Genomic DNA, 21943 nt, shown 5'->3' with positions numbered 1-21943 from the left:
TAGGCGTGAGCCACCATATCTGGTCTACAAACCCCTTTTTAGGTGCACACAGTGTGTCCAAGACCAACCCTCAGGTGCCTGAATCCAGCGCCTGCTGGAATTCACATGTCCATAAATTCAAGATTATGGTCCTAAATCTCACAGTTGTGAGAACAAATACAAATTAGAAATATGAGATTAACCCATCTTGAAAAATAAGGGAAGACATGTTTCTCTCCTTCCTTTTTTTTGAAGCATTTACTTTAGAAAATTTTATATGTAAATTTTTTCTGCATTTTAGAAATATGTCTAAATCATTCTAACAGATAAACAGAACTTTTGTCTTTTGTCAGTCTTTTGAGTCTCACTGTTGCTCAGCTTAGAGTGCAGTGTTGCCATCTTGGCTTATTGCAGTCTCCACCTCCTGGGTTCAAGTGATTCTCCTATCTCAGCCTCTCAAGTAGTTGGGATAATAGGTGCTGGCCACCATGCCTGGCTAATTTTTCTATTTTTAGTAGAAACAGGGTTTCACCATGTTGTCCAGGCTGGTCTCAAACTCCTGACCTCAGTTGATCTGCCTGCCTCAGCATCCCAAAGTGCTGGGATTACAGCCCTGAGCCCCTGCGCCTCGCCATCAGTCTTTTTGATGCAGGACATTTTTTCTCTAGGAACTGGGAATCACTGATTTGAAATGTAAGTATCAAAGAAGACAGCCATATCTCACAATGTCTCTAGGAGAGCAGGCATCTACCTTCAGGCACCTGGCTCCAAGTTGCAAATCTATCTGTCACGAAGACATGAGGGTTTTTTTGCCTTTGACTATAGCCAATTAAAAAACACTGATGGCCTCCCAATTGCCCGGTGAATTTAAGATGAACTGTATCTGACAGATGGTGCTGTCAGGCCTTCTATTTGAGGACTAATTATGGTGACTTTTTCACCAGTGAGTGTTTTTCCAGTCTCTTAGCAGATTGCCTGTAATGTCTTTTACATTCTGCTCTGATTGTGTCATAAAACAGTTTTCTTTCTTTTCTACCATTGTGGATAGTTTTTCCAGTGATTTTGTTTTTAATTATATTTTCCAAACATTGCAAAATGTAAGGTGCCCACCCACCAGGCCTCACGCTAGAGGGGCCTTTCCCTCTAAGACATCCAGTCACAACCCACAGTTGTGCAGCAAACTGCCCATTGCCCCGAAAATCTGCAGGCAAAATTGTCTCTCTTCTTATTTGGAATCTTTAATCCCTTCTAGCACAGTTTGGCCAGATTTCTACAAAAATAAGTTCACAGGGCATCATTTAGCCATTCCAGCTCTGTCTTTCCATGCCCCTGGCATCTTCAAACCTGAAACTGATTCAGAGACCATGGGGCCTGGAAACCAACCAGGCACACACACGTTCATTGAGTAGGCCTGAAAATCTCAACATTCCCCTCATCCTCCTGCCCAAATGCCCATGAATGTACAGAGGGCACATGCCACTTCCCTGCCCCTCCAACACCTAGATCTGCAGCTCCAAATGTTGGACCCAGGTCCTGGGGTTCTCCAGGATGTGTGAGAGCAGCCTTCCTGAGGGGCTGTCTCCTCTAGTTTTCCTCTCTTCACAGCAACACCCAAGAATACAGAGCCAGGTTGATTCCACCTGGAGTCTGCACATAAAGGCTGGTCTGCACCTGGGATCCTCAAGACAGAGCCAGACTGAGGATGTATAAAAAATCCAGGGGACATTTTCTGCATTATGAAAGATTGCCATAGACCTTGTAAAGTCCTACATTTTGTGTGGAGTCCTTCAAGTTTTCCAGATCTTGTCCAGTGAGCTGCTGCAGTTCTTGTGAGGGGCTTCTGGTCTAAGCAGAGTCTGGTGGCAGAATCTGTGAGTGTAAAGCAACACCTTAGCAGAGGGAGGCCAGGACCACAACTGTCCAGAGCCATGAATGAAGCTACACCTTCCTGTGAGCTGTGTTACTGCAGTAGGGTCATCTTGTCCTCTCTTGTACCCAAGAGTTAGCTGATCAGGTATAGGTAATATTACACCTGGATCCAGGGTCTGTGGCTCCACTGGGTCAGTTCCACTTTCTATCCTGGCCCCACAGAGTCACCTGAGTCTCTCCTGCCCAAATCACTATTGGGGCATCAGCACAGGATCACCAGGGACTCTCTCACCAGCACCTGGGAATCCTTGAGACATTTGGTGATGTCCTGTGCAGGCTGAGGTCAGGCTGACTGCAGGATCTAATCTTTCCATCTCAGAGGGAAAGGAATGTGTCATCCAGGATTTGTCCCTCCACTCACAGAAGGAGTCTCTTTATTTGGTATCCAAATGAGCTTTGCTCCAGTTTTCTAATATGTGGGTGAAGAACAGACAGGAGGTCTGAAGACTCAGACTGACGAGTAAACCAGTTGCTTCCATTTCATGTGTCCATTGGAAAAACAGATGCAGCAGCCATAGTCCCTACCATCCAGGAACTTTCAGTCTAGAGCAGAAGGATAATGGCCAAATTCAGCATCACGTGGTCAGGAGCAAGAGCAGACATGTACAGGGAACTTAGGCTTGATTTGGGACATTGCCCTTATGTTCACATTGTGAGTTCTGATGTCACCACCTGAAGGGCCAGAAGAGTAGTTATGATTATGTCTATTGATTTTCTCTTGATTTGGTTTTTAATATAATATTCCCAGAAAGCGTACGTGTTTTGATTAAATTGCTTCTTAATGGATTTACAAAATAGTTAAGAATGAAACAATTAAAATCAGAAAAACTCTGGGAGTCCAGTTCTTGCGGTCAGGCTTAGGAAAGACAGTACTGAAAATAAACCAGCAACATAGAGATGGGAAGCCTAGGGCCTGCGCCCTGCCGCTAGCCTTGCTGTGTCCCAGCCCTGCCCAAATCCACCTTCTTCTGAGCTTGGTTCAGGTCTGGTCCCACCTTGGAGCCTATGCTCACAGAACTGTTTGTTGGAGATCAGACTTCTGAGCGGTTGCTCTTGCTGGTTCTCCAGAGCTGGTGCTCACACTTTGCCCAAACCACAAAGCAGATAAATGGGAACAAAGGACAATATGGGGCCTGAATTTTTTTCTTCATTGAAATCAGTGCTTCTAGAGACATCCCACCTGGCAACGTTTTTTCCATTCCTGCAGATCCAGTAGTTGCTCCACAAGTTGTAATAAAGTCAACGTAAAGACAGCAGTGAGAAATCCTCATGAACTAAACTTCCTTTCCGTATCCCTCCCATCCGTCTATAGTTAGCTTTTATGGTGACAGGGGAACAGAAGAAGAAATGGAAAGTCTGGGCCATCTTCTAAATCCTGCTGGGAATTATGGAATACTGAGGACCCACATCCCAGGGGTTTATGTGGCTTAACTCACACCATGTGATGTTCCCAACACAGTACATACTATGAGAACACAGTATAAGCTCAGTAAATACTGCATTAGTGCATGTATCCATACTATTTTCCAAATGCTGACTTAGATGTTAGTGTCTCCTCCAGCCTTCTGTAGACTTTAAATGGCTGGCAAAGGATGTGATTTTTCAGGACAGAAGTTGGTGGTCCTCACTGTGAATGAAAAGTATTTGTGTTGTGATTAAGAGTATTGCTTGTAAGGGACTCTGTGTGCTGTGCCCACTTCCTCTAGCTGAGTGCTACTAATAATGGGTCTTAAAGAAGCCAATTCCTGGAAACTTTCCAAACCTGCAGAATCATGTAACTTAGCACGGGCCCCAGAATACCAAATGATGTGTATGCATATGAAGCTTGAGAGACAATGCTTAGCTAAGTGGGTCTCAGCCCAGGCTTCTAAGTAGGATCACATGGCCAGTTTGAAGAAATATGCCCACCTCCATCTTCCCCCTAGGTCCTGTTTATTATTATGTTCTGATTATGATTTACTTTTTTCCCCTACTAGTTTCACAGCAGTGATTATGGGTCCATCTGTGAGTCAGCACTGATACCAATTCGTCTCATTACAGCCAATGCTAACTTCATTCACCTGGTTCAGGTGCTCTCGGCCAGATTCCTTCACTATTTAGTTATTTTTCTCTTTGTTGTTAATGAGTATGTAGGAGGGAAGATTTACTGAGTGATGCGCATAAACCATCATGTCTAATCCAGAGACTCTCATTTCTTTTTAGTTTCCCTTTGCTTGTAGGTTGCTTTAGAAAGTGAAGGCCCTCACATTTGTTGACTGTAGATACCGGTTTTTGAAACTGTAGGTTCTGAAACAAGCCTGAGTTCTGTAGGTTTCCATTTTATTTTACTCATGTCACAGCATACTCTCCTTATTCTCTGTATTTTCAGAGAAAGATAACAATTAACATGTAATTAATATGTCTATTGTCTTAAATTCTAAAATATAACACAGCACATAGAAAAATTAAAGAAAAACTTGGGGAAAATAGACTCAGAAAAACAAGCTTTTATTTTAGTTCATATCATTGTATGTACTTATCTTCATAGTTTGTTTAAAAAACAGAAAAAGGGATCGTCCACAAGAGTTTTATAGTTTTAACACAATTTGAAATATTTCTTAATTTTATTTCTTTCTTATTTCTTAATTTTATTAAGAAATGTCCTGTCACTTATCATGTATGTATAGTTGCCGTTTCTGTGTACGTGTGTGCGTGTGACGTCAGCAGCATTTGATCAGTTTTGTGTTGCTGCCTTCCTGTTGTCATCATTCTTCTCAGTTATGACACCTGCTCTGAACATCCTTTTATGGTTGTCTCTGCATATTGGCCGGCATGTCCCTTTAAAGTGAATTAATTCTAAGTTACATACTGGCGTAAAATATAAGCTCTACTTAGCTGGGCATGGTGGCGCGTGCCTGTAATCCCAGCTACTCGGGAGGCTGAGGCAGGAGAATTGCCTGAACCCAGGAGGCGGAGGTTGCGGTGAGCCGAGATCGCGCCATCGCACTCCAGCCTGGGTAACAAGAGCGAAACTCCGTCTCAAAAAAAAAAAAAAAAAAAAAAAAAAAAATATAAGCTCTACTATGTACTAGATATTTGGCAAAAAGAAATGTTCAGGCTTCGTTGGGGGCCGGTTGGCAAAATGTTTTATAATATAAAAGAGGAAGAATACTATTGTTTCTAACATAGATTATTTTTATAGTTTTATCAATACATGAAGAACTGCTAGGATGACATCTAGTATATAATAAATGTTCAAAAAGGATTCTACTGTTCTTGCTATTATGTTATAACCTGTAAATTTCATAAAACTCTCAATTCCACATCATCCCTGAATTCTTTCCTCAGTGTTCTACCTCTCTACTATTCAAAAGTGTGGTCTCTGGACCTGAGGCATTGGCATCACTGATGAGCTTGTTAAAAATGCAGAAACTCAGCCCAAACCCCAGACCTCCTGAATTAGAATCTGCGTTTGAACAAGTTCTCCAGTTTATTGTTGAATATAATAAAATTTGCGAAGTATGCCTCTAAGTCACCATGACTTTTCCACCTGACAATTATATACAACTGATTGTGGATCATGTAAATATAACTGTCAAAAATGTATATTCCTATGTTGATGCCTTAGTTTTTTATTTTTTGGGTTTTTTTGTTTGTTTTTGTTTTTTGAGATGAAGTTTCTCTCTTGTTGCCCAGGCTGGAAGCACAATGGCGTGATCTCGGCTCACTGCAACCTCCACGTCCCGGTTCAAACAATTCTCCTGCCCCAGCCTCCTGAGTAGCTTGGATTACAGGGGCCTGCTACCAGGCCCGGCTAATATTTTGCATTTATTAGAGATGGGGTTTCATCATGTTGGCCAGGCTGGTCTTGAACTCCTGATATCGGGTAATCCACCCACCTCGGCATCCCAAAGTGCTGGGATTACAGGCATGAACCACTGTGCCTGGCCTTGATGCCTTAGTTTTATATTTCATATTCCATATAGGCATAGTATCTACACTGGTTCTATGGATCTTACGTCATTCTCTTTCCACAGTTAGAGAATATGCTAGAAAATATTACTGTGTTTAAAAGTATCTTATTGAATATTTCAGGTCACTCATAAGTCAGTCAGTTCTCTTAACTCTCTTATTTCATCTTGGGTCAAGTGATGAAGTCTGCCCATAGCCACGTGGTCAATGTGTTAATTATTTTTATTTCAGGGACTGCTGACATTCAGGGATGTGGCCATAGAATTCTCTCTGGAGGAGTGGGAACACCTGGACTCAGATCAGAAGAATTTGTATGGGGATGTGATGTTAGAGAACTACAGAAACCTGGTTTGTCTGGGTGAGGATAACTTGGCTTTGGAATGTCTAATATCTAATAACTAAGCATTTTATTTCTTTCCTTTGTAGAATGTCTCTTGGGAGCTTATGCTTTATATGAATGAACTCAGATTCCTACTTCCAGGGAAAAAAAAACGTGGGTTTGTTGGAGAAAAAAAACTTCCTAATGTTTGATCTTAATATTTGCCTTCTTTCTGGGGTGATGTACAAGCTTCACTCTAGTTTAGTGGTGATTCTAGAAATGGAGTGATATAAACTATCATTGCCCACAGTTTAAAATCCAATTCCTTCTCCTTATTTTTGATTCAGTCATACTTGGAAGTGAAGCTCAGGATTCCCATTTTTAAAATGCTTCCTAAATATTCTAAAGAAGCTGACAGGAAACAGTATTTGGGGAAGTAATTTTCTAGAATCCTCTATAATGTTCCCTCTTTACTGAGTACCCTACTGAGTTGGCAATTAAAGAACTCCCGGCAAGAGTCATGTAACTTTTTCTAATAAAACAGGTCTTGCTGTCTCTAAGCCGGACCTGATCACCTTTTTGGAGCAAAGGAAGGAGCCCTGGAATGTAAAGAGTGGGGAGACAGTGGAGACAGTAGCCATCCAGCCAGGTAGGCGAGAGTGAATGAATACATGACATGGGTGAGAGGTCCAGAGGTCAGGAAAGAACCAGACCTTGAAATGTGGATTGGGAAGTTCTCCAGTGGAAATGATTTTTGAAATGCCTGAGTTTATTTCTCTTGCTGTCGCAGAGGGATATCTTCTGTCTCATACTCTGAAATTATCTTTTTTTTTTTTTTGAGATAGAGTCTCGCTATGTTGCCAGGCTGCAGTGCAGTGGTGCAATCTCGGCTCACTGCAACTTCCACCTCCCGGGTTCAAGCAGCCTCCCATGTAGCTGGGACTACAGGTGTGTGCCACCATGCCCAGCTAATTTTTGTATTTTTTAGTAGAGACGGGATTTCACCATGCTGGCCAGGACGGTCTCGATCTCTTGACCTCGCGATCCACCCTCCTCAGCCTCCCAAAGTGCTGGGATTACAGGCATGAGCCACCGTGCCCAGCCACTCTGAAATTATCTAATGATTCTCCTTCACCTTCTGTGATCCACCTTCAAATTCACAGTGACAGCCAAAGTGCTCCCCTTGGCCTGTGAGGGCCTGCATAATCTGGCTGCTCTTCCATTGATTTGGGGGCTCTGGGGAAGTCTGTGCATGTTTCTACCTCTACGTAAAACCATTTTTAAAGTTCTGTTTTTCCTCATGTCAGAAGTGTATGAGGGCAGTGATGGAAAGTGGGATTTCTTTTAGAAGTTCCAGGAATTCTGTGGACAGATGTCACACATTTTCTGGTATTTTAATTTCTAATACTATGGTGGTTTCCATGATGATCCTACAAAAATTGTGACTCAGTAATTTCATCAGGGTACAAAGTATCTTCCTGAATATAAAAAAAATCTGATCCTGTGTTTCACTTCAACTTTTCATCTTTCCTAGCCTAAACTAGGATTAGAAATATAAGCTCTACATGCACAAATTCCACATATATAAAATCATTTAGTATATCACTTACTATGTAGAATTCTTAACTGAATGAATGTCTATGGTGAGCTCAGTACATTGCCCAGTATATAGTAACCTCTCAACTCATATATAATCACGTTTTATAATTTTATCTGGTTAAGTGTGAAGCTTAATGAGTATGTGTTATGTTCATTTTCTTTCTTTTCCTTTTCTTTTCCTTGCTTCCTTTCATGTGAATTTTTTTCTCACACTTGTAAATTATATATATTTAAGGGATACATCCTGATAATTTGATTTTATATATGTGTACATTGTGTAATGATTAATACAATAAAATTAATTAACACATTAATTATCTCATATAGTTGCTAGGTTTTTTGTGGAGAGAACATTTGAGATCTACTGTGTTAGCAAATCTCAAGTATACAAGAGTATTGTAAACTACATTCACAGACATGTACATTACAAGTCTATACATCAGATCCCCAGAATTTATTTATCCTTTAAATGAAAGTTGGTACTCTTTGACCAGAATCTCCTTGTTTTTACCACCTCTCAGCTGCTGGGATCTGTTGTCCTACATTTTACTTCTATGAGCTCAACTTTAAGATTCTACAAATAACTAGTATTATACAGTATTTCTATTTCTCTATCTTATTTAGTTACCGTAATGTCCACTTGGTCTATTCATCCATATGTTGTCAGAAATGGCAGGATTACCTTCTTCATTACGCTGAATAATATTCCACTATATATTGTGAATAATCAGCTATGAACATAGGGGTGCAGATATCTCTTTAACACACTGATTTTATTTATTTATTTATTTTTGAGATGGAGTTTCACTTTGTTTCCCAGGCTGGAGTGCAGTGGCGCCATCTCGGCTCACTACAACCTCCGCTTCCTGGGTTCAAGCGATTCTGTCATCTCAGCGTCCTGAGTAGCTGGGATAACACGCACGTGCCTACCTGCCTGGCTAATTTTTTTATATTTTTAGTAGAGACAGGGTTTCGCCATGTTGGCCATGCTGGTCTTGAACTGCTGGCCTCAAGTGATCTGCCCACTTCAGCCTCCCAAAATGCTGGGATTACAGGCGTGAGCCACTGAGCCTGCCAGATTGTATTTCTTTTAGGTATATACTTAGAAGTGGGATTGCAGATTCATATGGTACTTCTGTTTTTAATTTTTTGAGGAGCCTCCATCCTTTTTCCCATAATGGCTGGATCAATTTACATTTCCACCAACAGTGTACAAGGTTTCCTTTTCTCCACAGTCACCAACATTTGTGATCTCTTGTGTCTTTGATAATAGCCATTCTAACAGTATGAGGTGATATCTCATGATTTGATATCTCACTGTGGTATCTCTCTGTAAATGTGAGGTGATGTCTCATTGAGGTTTGATGTGCATTTCCCTGATGATTAATTATGTTGAGCACCTTTTCTTAAACCTGTTTGCCACTTTTATGTCATCCTTGGAGAAATTTCTAATCAGGTCCTTTGCATCTTTTTAAGTCAGGTTTACTTTTTTTAGTAGTTGAGTTGTGTGAAATTCTTACTTATTTTAGATGTGAAACTTTTATGAGATAGAGTTTCTCCCAGTCCTTAGGCCGGTCCTTAGGTTGCTTTTTCATGTTGTTCTTTGTTTCCTTTGCTGTGCAGACACTTTTAGTTTGACATAGTCACACTTGTTTTTTGATTTTGTTAATTGTGCTTTTTTGGTGCAAAATCTAAAAAATCAGTACCAAGGCGAATGTCTAAGAACTTGTTTCCTGTGTTTCTTCTAAAAGTTATACAGTTTCTGGTTTTACACTTAAGTGTTAATTCTTTTTGAGTTCATTTTTATATATGGTATAAATGTTCAATTTCATCTTTTTTGCTCATGAATATCCATCTTTTCCACATCATTTATTGAAGAGACTGTACTTTTCCCATTGTGTATCCTGGTGCCCTTGTCAAAGATTGCTAACTGTATACACATGGGTTTATTTTTGGTTTCCTTATTCTGTCCCATTGGTCTATGTATCTTTTTAGGTCAGTATAATACTCATGATTAGTATAGCTTTGTAATAGTTTGGAATGAAGACGTGTGATGTCTTCAGCTTTATTCTTCTTTCTTAAAATTGTGTTGGCTATTTGGGGTCATTTGTGGTTTTATAGAACTTTGAAGGCCAGATGCAGTGGCCCACACCTGTAATCCCAGCACTTTGGGAGACTGAGACAGACAGATCACTTGAGGCCAGGAGTTCAAGACCAGCCTGGCCAATATGGTGAAACCCCATCTCTACTAAAAATATAAAAACTAACCAGGCATATTGGCACATACCTGTAATCCCAGCTACTGGGGAGGCTGAGGCAAGAGAATTGCTTGAACCCAGGAGACAGAGGTTGCAGTAAGCCAAGATCACCCCACTGCCCTCCAGCCTAGGCAACAGTGAGACTCTGTCTCAAAACATATATATATAATTAAATAAATTTTAGAATTTATTTCTATTCCTGTGAAAACTGACATTGGAATTTTAATAGGGATTGCATTGTATCTGTAGATCACTTTGTGTGGTGTGGACATTTTATCTGTATTAATTTTTCCAGTCCATGAGCAAGGGATATCTTTCCATTTATTTGTGTCTTTTTCAATTACATTCATCAATAACTTACAGATTATACTGTAGCAGATTTTTCACCTCCTTTGTTAAATGGAGTCATAGCGAATTTTATACTTTTTGATGCTATTATAAATTGGATTTTTGCTTCACTTTTCTTCTCAGATCATTTATTATTAGTATATAGAAATGCAACTAATCTTTGCATGTTAATTTTGTGACCTCAACTTTACTGAATGGGTGTATTAGCTCTATCTCTTTTTGTATACTCTTTAGAGTTTTCTATATATAAAATTACCTAGTCTGCAAGCAGAGAGAATTTTTATTCTTCATTGCTGATGTGAGTGCCTTTTATTTCTTTTTCTTACCTAACTGCTCTAGTTGCAGGGCAAGTGAGCCCCCAATTGGGGCTTATCCTGGCAAGGTTCATGGCTTCACTGAGAAAGAATTGAAGCACGAGCTAGTGGTAGAAGAAAACAGCTTTATTGAGCTGGCAGTGTTGCAGCTCTATGACTGCTCCTGTGGAACAAGGCTCTCCTGCAGGCAGTGGGCTGAGAGGAGCAGTTCTGCAGTCATGTACTTACATGCCCACTTTTCCTTACATGCAAACTAGGGCAATGGCAATGTTTTTTTCCCTTCAATTTTCTGGAAGAATTTGAGAAGGATTGACATTAATTCATCTTTAAATTTATGATACAATTCACCCATAAAGTCATTTGGTCATGGGCTTTTTCTCATTGGATTTTTTTATTCCTGCTTCAATCTTCTTTCTTATTACTGGTCAGTTCAGTATTTCTGTCTCTTCATGATTTAATCTTGGTCAGTCATTCATGTCTAAGAATCTATTTCTTCTAAGTTATCCAATTTGTTATCGTATAATTGTTCATAGTAGTCTCTTATTCTTCTTTGTGTGGTATCAGTTGTAATGACTCATCTTTCTTTCATTTATTTATTTATTTATTTTTTTGAAACAGGGTCTCACTCTGATGGCCAGGCCAAAGTGCAGTAGCCTGATCATGACTCAGTGCAGCCTCAACCTCCCGGGTCAGGTGATTCTCACACCTCCCAAGTAGCTGGGACTACAGGTGCATACCACCATGCTCAGCTAATTTTTGTATTTTTTGGAGAGAGGGGTTTCACCATGTTACCCAGGCTCGTCTCCAACTCCTGAGCTCAAGTGATTTACCTGCCGTGGCCTCCCAAAGCGCTGGGATTACAGGCATGAGCAAGCGCACCCAGCCCATTTGTAATTTTTTGAGTCCTCTCTCTTTTTTTCCTTTGCTTGATCTCGCCAAAAGTTTCTTAATTTTCTTTAAAAAACTCAACTCAGTTTCTTTGATCTTTTCTATTGTTTTTCTAGTCTCTATTTAGTCTCTTTTTGTTCTAATTCTTATTTCCATAATTACACTAACATTGGGATTGTTTTGTTCTTGTTTGAGTTTCTTATGGATTAGAGTTAGAGTGCTTATTCAGCATCTTTTTTTTCTTAATGTAGGACTTTATTATTATAAACTTCTATATTAGAACTGTTTTTGTTGCATCCCAGAAGTTTTGGCTTCTTGTGTTTCCAATTTCATTTGTCTCAGGGTAAGTTTTGATTTTTCTTTTGATTTCTTCTTTAACCCGTTGATTTTTCAGGAGCATGTTGTTTAATATTCACATATTTGTGAGTTTCCAGTTTTGTTCCTGCTACTGATTTTCAGTTTTATATCAGTGCAATCAGAAAAAGAAAACTTAATAGAATTTTAGTCTTTTTAAATTCGAAAAGACTTACTGTTTTTTATTTTTGGTTTCACATGTGATCTATCCTGGAGACTATTTCATGTATTTTTAGAAGAATGTGTATTCTCATATTGTTGGATGGGATGTTATATGTATATTTAGTCTATAGTGTTACAGGAGTGCACTGTTTTCTTAATTTTGTGCTTGAATGATCTATCCATTTTAAGTAGGATACTAACATTCTCTTTTATTGTATTTCTGTGTATTTCTCCTTCTACTTCTGTTAATGTTTGGGTTCTATATTTTGGTATTCCTGTGTTGGATGCATATATCTATTTAATTGCTTTAACCTCTCTATTATTGTATAATTAACTTCTTTGTCTCTTGTGACAGATTTTGTCAGACAGTCTGTTTTGTCTGATGTAAGTATAACTACCCTTGGCTGCACTCTTTTGTTTATCATATGTATGGAATATCCTTTCCAGTTCCTTCACTTTTAGCCTATTTAAATCAAAAGTGAGTCTCTTGTAAGCAACCTATCACTGGATTTTTAAAATTTCATTCATCCACTCTCTGTTTTGAATCTGTTTTGTGCTGCAATATCAGAATATCACAGGGTATTTTATAAGAAATGGGTGATTTAAAAGGAATACAAGTTAATTTAGCTTATGATTCTGAGGTCAGGGAAGGCAGAGTGCATGACACTGGCATTTGGTGAAGACCTTTTTGCTGCATAATAACAAAGCCAAAGGCATGAGGAGAAGAGAGCCCTCTTTTATAACAAACACACACTTGTGATAACTAACCCATTGCTTTGATAAGAACATTATTACATTCATTCAGGCAGAGCTCTCATGGCCTAATAACTTCTTAAAAGTTGCACTTCTTAATTCTCTCACAATGGCTATTAAATTTTAACCTAAATCTTGAAAGTGACATTCAGTGTATATTGGTATCTGTTTATTGGATAATTTAATCTCTTTATAGGTAATTATTGCTAGGTAAGTATTTTTTTTTCAATTTTATACTTCATTTGTTTCTTTTTTTAAAAAAAACTTGGGTTTTATTTATGTATATAAATAGCAACATGAGAACCAGGCGATCTAAGGCTTGTACATTATCTCTAGGTGAAAGGGTTTCAGATTAGTTTGCTTGCAGGATGGTATCACCCAAGATAACAGAAGTCTGGTCTAGTTTTTCTTGAAGAAGAAAGCCAATTTAATACATTCAATACTGACTTCTCTGCCATTTTTCTGTAGAAATACTGATTATTCTATGGAGTTTCCAATGTTTACCTATAACTGAATAAAATGGGCAGAGCATGGAGTTTTCTACTTAGTTCCAGGTGAATTCTTCACATTTCCTGACTTTTGAAAGTTCTCCTTCCACAAATCTTCTATGATGATATATCCTCGTAAACCCCAGTCATATAATCTCTCCCCACTGACCTGGGCAAACACAATGGCTTGTTGTGGATAATAGAGGGAGGCAGCTAATCCCACGAAACCAGGCGGATACACTAGCTTCTTTATTATTGAACCTCTAGCCGAAAGGAATCCACTAAGGCCAGCAAAACCAATAACACCAAGCCTTGGAAAAAAATCCAGGAGGTGCATTTTGGAGATAGTCATAGCTGTCTAACCCCCATTGAACCAAACTTTGCATCTTGGGCTTACTTTGGAAGTAGGTTTTCTGACACCAGCTTGTGTATGGCTCGCTGTAGTGTCAGAGCTCTGAGATGCTTTCTTCAAGCGGGCCCCTTGACTCTTCCACGTACTTCAATTGACCCTCGGGAACTGAGTAGAGTGAAAGCTCATCAACCTCCATGGAATTTTTGGGAGGTGAGTCCTTTTTTGGTGCAGCATAGACTTTGAAGGTGAGCAAGCTCAGGCTGGCTGGCCCCATGGACCTCTGAATTACCCTGAACATGTCGCTGGCAGCAGTGGCTCCAGCAGGGTCCTCGTTTGTTTCTTTTTTCCTCTTATGCTGTCTTCCCTTTGGTTTGTTAATTTTTTGTCTTGTTTATGTTGTTTTTATATACATTGATTACTTTCTCTTTTTCTTGTATGTATCTACTACAGTTTTTTTCCCAGTGATTGTAAGACTTACATAAGATATCATATAACAGTCTGGTTTAAGATGATAATTCAACTTTTATGCATAGAAAAACTTCAATTTTTCTCCCCTTCACACATTTTATACTATATATGTCGCAGTTTAAAACTTTTTATATTGTGTATTCATTAAGAAATTATCATAGCTATACTTTTTAAAAATATTTTTGTTTTACAGTTATTATACTAAAATTAAAGGTGATTTAATGCAGCACCATTACACTATTCGAGTATTCCGAATTTCACTGTGTATTTACCATTTCCAGTGATGTTTGTAGTTTTAATGTTTTCATATTCAGTTAGCATTTCATCATTTCATCTTGAGTGATTCCCTTTAGTCCTTTAGCTTTTCTAGACAGGTCTAGTGATGATTAATTCCCCTTAACTTTTTTGGGGGAGCATGGTCTTGAAATGTCTTCATCTCTCTTTTATTTCTAAGAGATGCTTTTGTTGTGTATATAGCCTTCTTAGTTGCATTTTTTTCCCCTCTTTCAGCACTTTGAATATACGGTGTCACTCCCATTTGGTCTGTAAGATTTCTGCTAAAAAATCTACTAATAACATTATAAAGTTTCCCTTGTATGTGAAGAATCTTTTATCTCATGTGGCTTTCATGAGTCTTGCTTTGTCTTTGAATTTGACAATTTAATTATAATATGTCCCAGGGAAATCTTCATTAGGTTCTTCTTGCCATAGGTATTTTGGGCTTTATGAAACTGGTTGTTCATATCCTTTTTCAGATTTGGGGAGTTTTAAGACATTATATCTTTAAATAATCTTTTTTTCCTCTTTCTTTCTTCTTCTGAAAAACTTAAAATGTGTATATTTGTTCACTTTATAATATACTATACAGCCTATATACTTCCTTCATGCTTTTATTTTTTTTTCCAGTTGATTACTTTCAAATGACCTGTCTTTGAGTTTGGTGATTTTTTTTTTTTTATGATTGAGATAACCATTGTTATCCTACTGTGTAATAATACCAGAACTTACGTCTCCTATATAATTGTAACTTTAAACCTGTTAGGCAACGTCTTTCTATTCCACCCCCTTTAGTCTTAGTAACCACTGTTATACCCTCTGCTTATATCAACTTTTTTTTTTTTTAAGGCAGAGTCTAGCTCTGTTGCCGAGGCTGGAGTGCAGTGGTGTGATCTCAGCTCACTGTAACCTCTGCCTCCTGGGTTCAAGCTCTTCTCCTGCCCCAGCCTCCTGAGTAACTGGGATTACAGGCACACACCACCATGGCCATCTAATTTTTTGTATTTTTAGTAGAGACAGGGTTTCACCATGTTGGCCAGGTTGGTCTTGAACTCTTGACCTAAAGTGATCTGCATGCCTCGGCCTCCCAAAGTGCTGGGATTCCCTGCCCTTTTTTTCTTTCTTTTTTTTTAGGTTACTTATTTGAGTGAGATTATGAAGCGTTTATATTTCTGCATATGGCCTATTCATTTAACGTGATATCTCACAGTTCATCCATGTTATTGCAAAGGACAGGATTTTATTCTTTTTTAATGGCTGAATAGTGTTTCATTGTGCATGTATATATTTTCTTTATCCATTTATCTCTTGCCATACATTTGTATTGATTTCATATCTTGGCTATTATAAAGAGTGCTGCAGTAAACATGGGAATTCAGCTATGTTTTGACACATTGATTTCCTTTCTTTTAGATATATACCCAATAGTGGAATTGCTAAATCATATGGCAGCATATTTTTAATTTTTAATTTTTCATATGACTGCTGTATTTTAATTTTTCAGGAACCATATTCTTCTATAGTGGCCATACTACTTTACAATCGCATCAACAATATACATGTGTTCCCTTTTCTTCACATCCTCACCAGTACTTGTTTTAGTTATATTTTTGCCTTTTTGTTTATAGTCATTTTAACTAGAGTGTGGCGGATCTCATTGTGGTTTAGATTTGCATTCCCCTGATGATTAGTGATGTTAAGCATCTTTGTTAGCCATTTGTATGTCTTCTTTTTACTAATGTCTATGAAGGTCTTTGGCACATTTTAAAATTGGATTATATGTTTGTTTTATTTTGAGATTTCAAATTTCTTATATACTCGATATTAACCTCTTGTCATATGTATAGTTTGCAAATATTTTCTCCCATTGTCTACTTTGTCTCTTCACTCTGCTATTTCATTTCATATGCAAAAGTGTTTTAGTTTGATGTAATCTCAGTTGCCTATTTTTACTTAGGTTGCCTTTGCTTTGAGGTCTTTCCAAGTCCAATGTTGTAAAGTATTTGCCGTGTTTTCATCTAATAGTTTCATAGTTTAGGGCTTTACATTTAAGTCTTTAATCCATTTTAAATTGGGTTTTGTATATGATGAGGGTTAGGGTTAGGTAAGTCTTATTCTTCTGCATATGGATATTCAATTTTCCCTGTACCATTTATTAAAAAGACTGTCTTTTCCCCAAAGGGTGTTCTCAGCATAAAAAGTCTGTCTTTTCCCCAAAGGGTGTTCTCAGCATCTTTGTTGAAAATCAGTCAGCTTTAGGTGCATGAATTTATTTATGGACTCATTGGGCATATTGGTCTATGTGTTTGTTTTAATGCCAGTACAATGCTGTTTGGGATACTGTAGCTTTGTAATAAATTTTGAAGTCAGGTAGTGACTTCAGCCTTCTTCAGTGAAGATGCCTTCAGCCTTGTTCCTTTTGCTCAGGATTGCTTTGGTGGTTCAGGGTATTTTGTGGTTCAATGTACATTTAGGTTTTTTGTTTTGTTTTGGTTTTTTCTCTCTATTTCTGTGAATAATGTCATTGGTATTTTGATAGAACTTGCATTAAATCTATAGGTCAGTTTGGCCAACATGCCCATTTTAATAATACTTTTCCAATATATAAACACAATATATTTTCATTTATTCATGTGTATTTTTTCATCCATGTTTTATGATTTTCAGTGTTGAGATCATTCACCTTTTTATTTAAGTTTATTGCTGAGTATCTTAATTTTTTGTAGTTATTTGTATACACAAAAAACATTTGAAAAAATTCAACATTCTTAATAGTGAAAACTGTAAGCAAATTATATATAGAAAGTATATATCTCAATACAGTGAAAACATATATGACAAACCAGTGTTAATATACAAATCAGGGAAAAGTTGAAAGCTTTTTCTATGAGATCTGGAACATGACAAGGATACTCACTTTCACCACTCCTATTCAACATAGTTCTGGAAGTCCTAGCCAGAGCAGTTAATAAAGAGAAAAAAATAAAAGGCATCCAAATTGGAATGGAAAAAGTCAAATTGTCCTTGTTTACAGACAAAATGACCTTGTATATTAAAAAATAATAAACATGACATTAAAAAACTGTTAGAATAGGCTCTCTGCTCCTCCTGTTCCACAGATAACCGTCTCTTCCCTCTCATCGCTAGCCACATCCCTGAGACACCATGGGGAAGGTGAAGGTCGGAGTCAACGGATTTGGTCGTATTGGCCGCCTGGTCACCAGGGCTGCTTTTAACTCTGGTAAAGTGGATATTGTCGCCATCAATGATCCCTTCATTGACCTCAACTACATGGTCTACATGTTCCAGTATGATTCCACCCATGACAAATTCCATGGCACTGTCAAGGCTGAGAACGGGAAGCTTGTCATCAATGGAAATCCCATCACCATCTTCCAGGAGCGAGATCCCTCCAAAATCAAGTGGGGCGATGCTGGCGCTGAGTACGTGGTGGAGTCCAATGGCGTCTTCACCACCATGGAGAAGGCTGGGGCTCACTTGCAGGGGGGAGCCAAAAGGGTCATTGTCTCTGCCCCCTCTGCTGATGCCCCCATGTTCGTGATGGGCGTGAACCATGAGAAGTATGACAACAGCCTCAAGATAGTCAGCAATGCCTCCTGCACCACCAACTGCTTAGCGCCCCTGGCCAAGGTCATCCATGACAACTTTGGTATCGTGGAAGGACTCATGACCACTGTCCACGCCATCACTGCCACCCAGAAGACCGTGGATGGCCCCTCCGGGAAACTGTGGCGTGATGGCCATGGGGCTCTCCAGAACATCATCCCTGCCTCTACTGGCGCTGCCAAGGCTGTGGGCAAGGTCATCCCTGAGCTGAACGGGAAGCTCACTGGCATGGCCTTCCGTGTCCCCACTGCCAACATGTCAGTGGTGGACCTGACCTGCCGTCTGGAAAAACCTGCCAAATATGATGACATCAAGAAGGTGGTGAAGCAGGCGTCAGAGGGCCCCCTCAAGGGCATCCTGGGCTACACTGAACACCAGGTGGTGTCCTCTGACTTCAACAGTGACACCCATTCTTCCACCTTCGATGCTGGGGCTGGCATTGCCCTCAGTGACCACTTCGTCAAGCTCATTTCCTGGTATGACAATGAATTTGGCTACAGCAACAGGGTGGTGGACCTCATGTCCCACATGGCCTCCAAGGAGTAAGACCCCTGGACCACCAGCCCCAGCGAAAGCACGAGAGGAAGAGAGGCCGAGAGGCCCTCACTGCTGGGGAGTCCCTACCACACTGAGTCCCCCACCACACTGAATTGTTCCTCCTCACAGTTTCCATGCAGACCCCTTGAAGAGGGAGGGGCCTAGGGAGCCCCACCTTGTCATGTACCATCAATAAAGTCCCCTGTGCTCAGCCAAAAATAAAAAATAAATAAATAAATAAATAACTGTTAGAATAAACAAATTCTGTAAAGTTGCAGGATGCAAAATCCACATACAAATATCAGTAGCATATCTATGTGCTGATAGAAAACAATCTGAAAAAGAAATTAAAAATGTAAATTACAGTGGCTACAAAAAATAACTCAATCCATTTAGAGTCATGTTTGTAAATGTGCAAGGTAAGGTCCAACTTTTATTTTTTCTCTTGTCGGTTTCCAATATTCCCAACCCTATTTGTTGAAGAGACTGTCCTTTCCTCATTGTGGATTCTTGGAACCCTTATTGAAAATAAATTTACCATATACATGAGGATTTATTTCTGGATTCTGCAGTCTGTTTCATCTTTTATTTATCTTTCTGTCAGTAGCACACTGTTTTGAGTACAGTAGCTTTGTAGTATGTTTTGAAATCAGAAAGTATGATGTCTCTTTGTTATTCTTTCCCAAGATCATTTATCCATCTGTGGTCTCTTGAGATACCATAGACATTTTAGACTATTTTAATACTTGTGCAAAAAGTTCCATTAACATTTTGATGGAGAGTACATTGAATCTGTAGATCATTTGGGGTAGCATTGGCATCTTAACAATATTGTCTTTAAACTCTCGAACAAAAGTGTGTTTGAGAGTTTATTTGATTTCCACATATTTGTGGAGATACCATTTTTCTTTCTGTTCTTAACTTCTAGTTTTATTCTATTGTAGTAAGCAGGGATGCTTTGTGTGATTTTCATCTGCTTAAATTTGTAAGACTTTTTTGTGGCTTAACAGGTTGTCTATCTGTGATAATGTGTCATGTATGGTTGAGGATAGCGTGTATTCTGTTGTTGAATGGTCAGTTCTATATATGACTGTTAGGTCTAATGGTCTATAGTGTTGTTCAAGTCCTCTGTTTCCTTATTGATCTTCTGTCTCTTTTATTCTTTCCATTAGTGAAAATGGAGTATGCAAGTCTCCTACTACTATTGTACTGATGGCTACTTATTGCTTCAATTCTGTAAAAGTTTGCTGGTTGCTGCATGTATGTGGGAGCTGTGATGTTAGGTACATATTGTTAATATTTATTACAGCTTCCTGGACAATGAACCCTTTTATAATTGTATAATGCTCTTTCTTGTCTCTTGTGACATGTTTTGATATAACATGTATTTTAACTAATATGACAGTATTTTACTTTGCACACTATTTATTTTCCATTCTTAATTCCATATGAATTTTAGAATAGTTTTTTTCTAATTCTGTGAAAAATGACATTGGTAGTTTGATAGGAATAGTATTGGATCTCTAGGTTGCTTTGGGGCAGTATGGTCATTTTAATGATATTGATTCTTCTGTGACCGTGAATGATTTTCCAGTTGTTTGTGTTGTCTATTATTTTTTTCAACAGTGTTTTATAGTTCCCCTTGTAGAGATCTTTAACCTCATTGGTTAGATCTATTTCTAGGTATTTGGTTTTTTCATTGTGTGTATGGCTATTGTAAATAGAATTATGTTCTTGATTTGGCTCTCAGTTTGAATGTTATTGGTGTCTAGAAATGCTACTAATTTTTGTACTTTGATTTTGTATCATGAAATTTTACTGGAGTTCCTTATAAGTTTTAGGATACTTTTGGCACAATCTCTCGAGGTATAGAATCATATCAGCAGAAACGATGTTACTTTCTTCTTTTCCTCTTTGGACGCCTTTTATTTCATTCTCTTGACTGATTTGTCTGGCTAGTACTTCCATTACTATGTTGAGTAGAAGTGGTGAGAGTGGGCATTCTTGTCTTCTTGTTTTTAAGGGGAATGCCTCCAGCTTTTGCCTGGTCAGTATGTTGGCTGTGGGTTTCTTATAGATGGCTCTCATTATTTTGAGGTATGTTTCTTCAATTCTTAGTTTGTTGAGGGGCTTTTTTTTTTTTATCATTAAAGGATGTTAAGTTTTATCAAAAGCTTATCACGTATCTATGGAAATAGTGATTTTTTTTTTTTTTTTTTTGAGATAGAGTCCTGCTCTATCCCCCAGGCTGGAGTGCTCACTGCAACCTCTGCCTCCTGGGCTCAAGCAATTCTCATGCCTCAGCCTCCTGAGTGCCTGTGACAGCCTCCTGAATGCCTGCATGTGCCACCACACCCAGCTAATTTTTGTGATTTTAGTAGAGACAGGGTTTCGCCATGTTGGCCAAGCTGGTTTCGAACTCCTGGCCTCAGGTGATCTACCCTCCTTGGCCTTCCAAAGTGCTGGGATTACAGGAATCAGCCACTGCACCCAGCTTTTAAATTTTAATTCTGTGTGCTGAATTACATTTAGTGATTTTCACGTTATACCAACCTTGCATTCCAGGAATAAAGCATAGTTAATTGTAGTAAATTACCTTTGGGTGTGCTGCTGGATTTGGTTTGCTAGTATTTTGTTGAGGACTTTTGTATCTATGTTAATCAAAGATATTGTCCTGTAGTTTTCTTTGTTCATTGTGTCTTTGCCAGATTTTGGTAACAGACTGATGTTGGCCTCATAAAATGAGAGGGGAGGAGTCCCTCCTCTTTATTTTTTGGAATAATTTCAGTAGAATTGATACCAGCTCTTCCTTGTACTTCTGGTATAATTCAGCTGTGAATCCATCCGGTCCAGGGTTTTTTGTTTTTTGTTTTTATGGTTGGTAGGTTTTTTATTACTGATTCAATATCAGAACTTGATACTGGTTTCTTCAGGGTTTCAGTTTCTTCCCTGTTTAATCTTTGGAGATTTGTGTTTCTAGGAATTTCTCTGTTTCCTCTAGATTTTCTACTTTATGTGCATAGAAGTGTTTATATGTCTCTGGGAATCTTCTGTATAACTGTGGGATCGATTGTAATGTCCCCTTTGTTGTTTCTGATTGTGCTAATTTGGATCTTCTCTTTTTCTTTAGTAACCTAGCTAGAGGTCCATCAGTCTTGTTTATCCTTTCAAAGAACCAACTTTTGGTCTTGCTGATGCTTGCTGATGTATGGAATTTGGGGTCTCAATTTAATTCAGTTATCTGATTTTAGTTATTTCTTTTCTTCTGCTAGCTTTGTGCTCAACTTATTTTTCTTTTTCTGGTTTCTTCACATGTGATCTTACATCATTAATTTGAGATC

General features: G+C 38.6%; 2 protein-coding genes and 1 pseudogene across 8 annotated transcripts in view; 2 read left to right on the top strand and 1 right to left on the bottom strand.

Annotated features, from left to right (window-relative positions):
• Nucleotides 1–21943, top strand: part of KRBOX5 (KRAB box domain containing 5) — a 47045-nt gene that overhangs the window by 14923 nt on the left and 10179 nt on the right. For 5 of the 7 annotated variants that reach the window (XM_012469935.2, XM_012469937.2, XM_012469934.2 and 2 more), the window contains 2 exons: nt 6091–6217; nt 6723–6827. The exons of 1 other annotated variant lie outside the window; for it this stretch is intronic. In XM_012469935.2, the coding sequence (XP_012325358.1) occupies nt 6091–6217; nt 6723–6827 (232 nt within the window). The remainder of the gene's footprint in view (nt 1–6090; nt 6218–6722; nt 6828–21943) is intronic. One more of the 7 variants, XM_012469939.2, reaches the window with a different exon arrangement.
• Nucleotides 6757–18668, top strand: LOC110569391 (glyceraldehyde-3-phosphate dehydrogenase-like). Its single transcript, XM_064362694.1, has 2 exons — nt 6757–6827; nt 17586–18668. Exon 2 carries the CDS (start codon nt 17604–17606, stop codon nt 18609–18611), a length of 1008 nt encoding a protein of 335 aa, XP_064218764.1. The 5' UTR covers nt 6757–6827; nt 17586–17603; the 3' UTR covers nt 18612–18668.
• LOC105729268 (MICOS complex subunit MIC26-like) lies at nt 13393–13992 on the bottom strand (annotated as a pseudogene).

The sequence above is a fragment of the Aotus nancymaae genome, unplaced genomic scaffold, assembly GCF_030222135.1.
Source record: "Aotus nancymaae isolate 86718 unplaced genomic scaffold, 86718_ANA_hifiasm-v0.15.2.pri h1tg000049l, whole genome shotgun sequence".
Lineage (NCBI taxonomy): Eukaryota > Metazoa > Chordata > Mammalia > Primates > Aotidae > Aotus > Aotus nancymaae.
The sequence above is the reverse complement of the archived record's forward strand: the minus strand, read 5'-3'. Positions and strand labels throughout refer to the sequence as shown.

What these genes read in the sequence shown, in the direction of transcription:
- LOC110569391 (XM_064362694.1), top strand. Translation starts at nt 17,604, where the DNA reads ATGGGGAAGGTGAAGGTCGGAGTCAACGGATTTGGTCGTATTGGCCGC.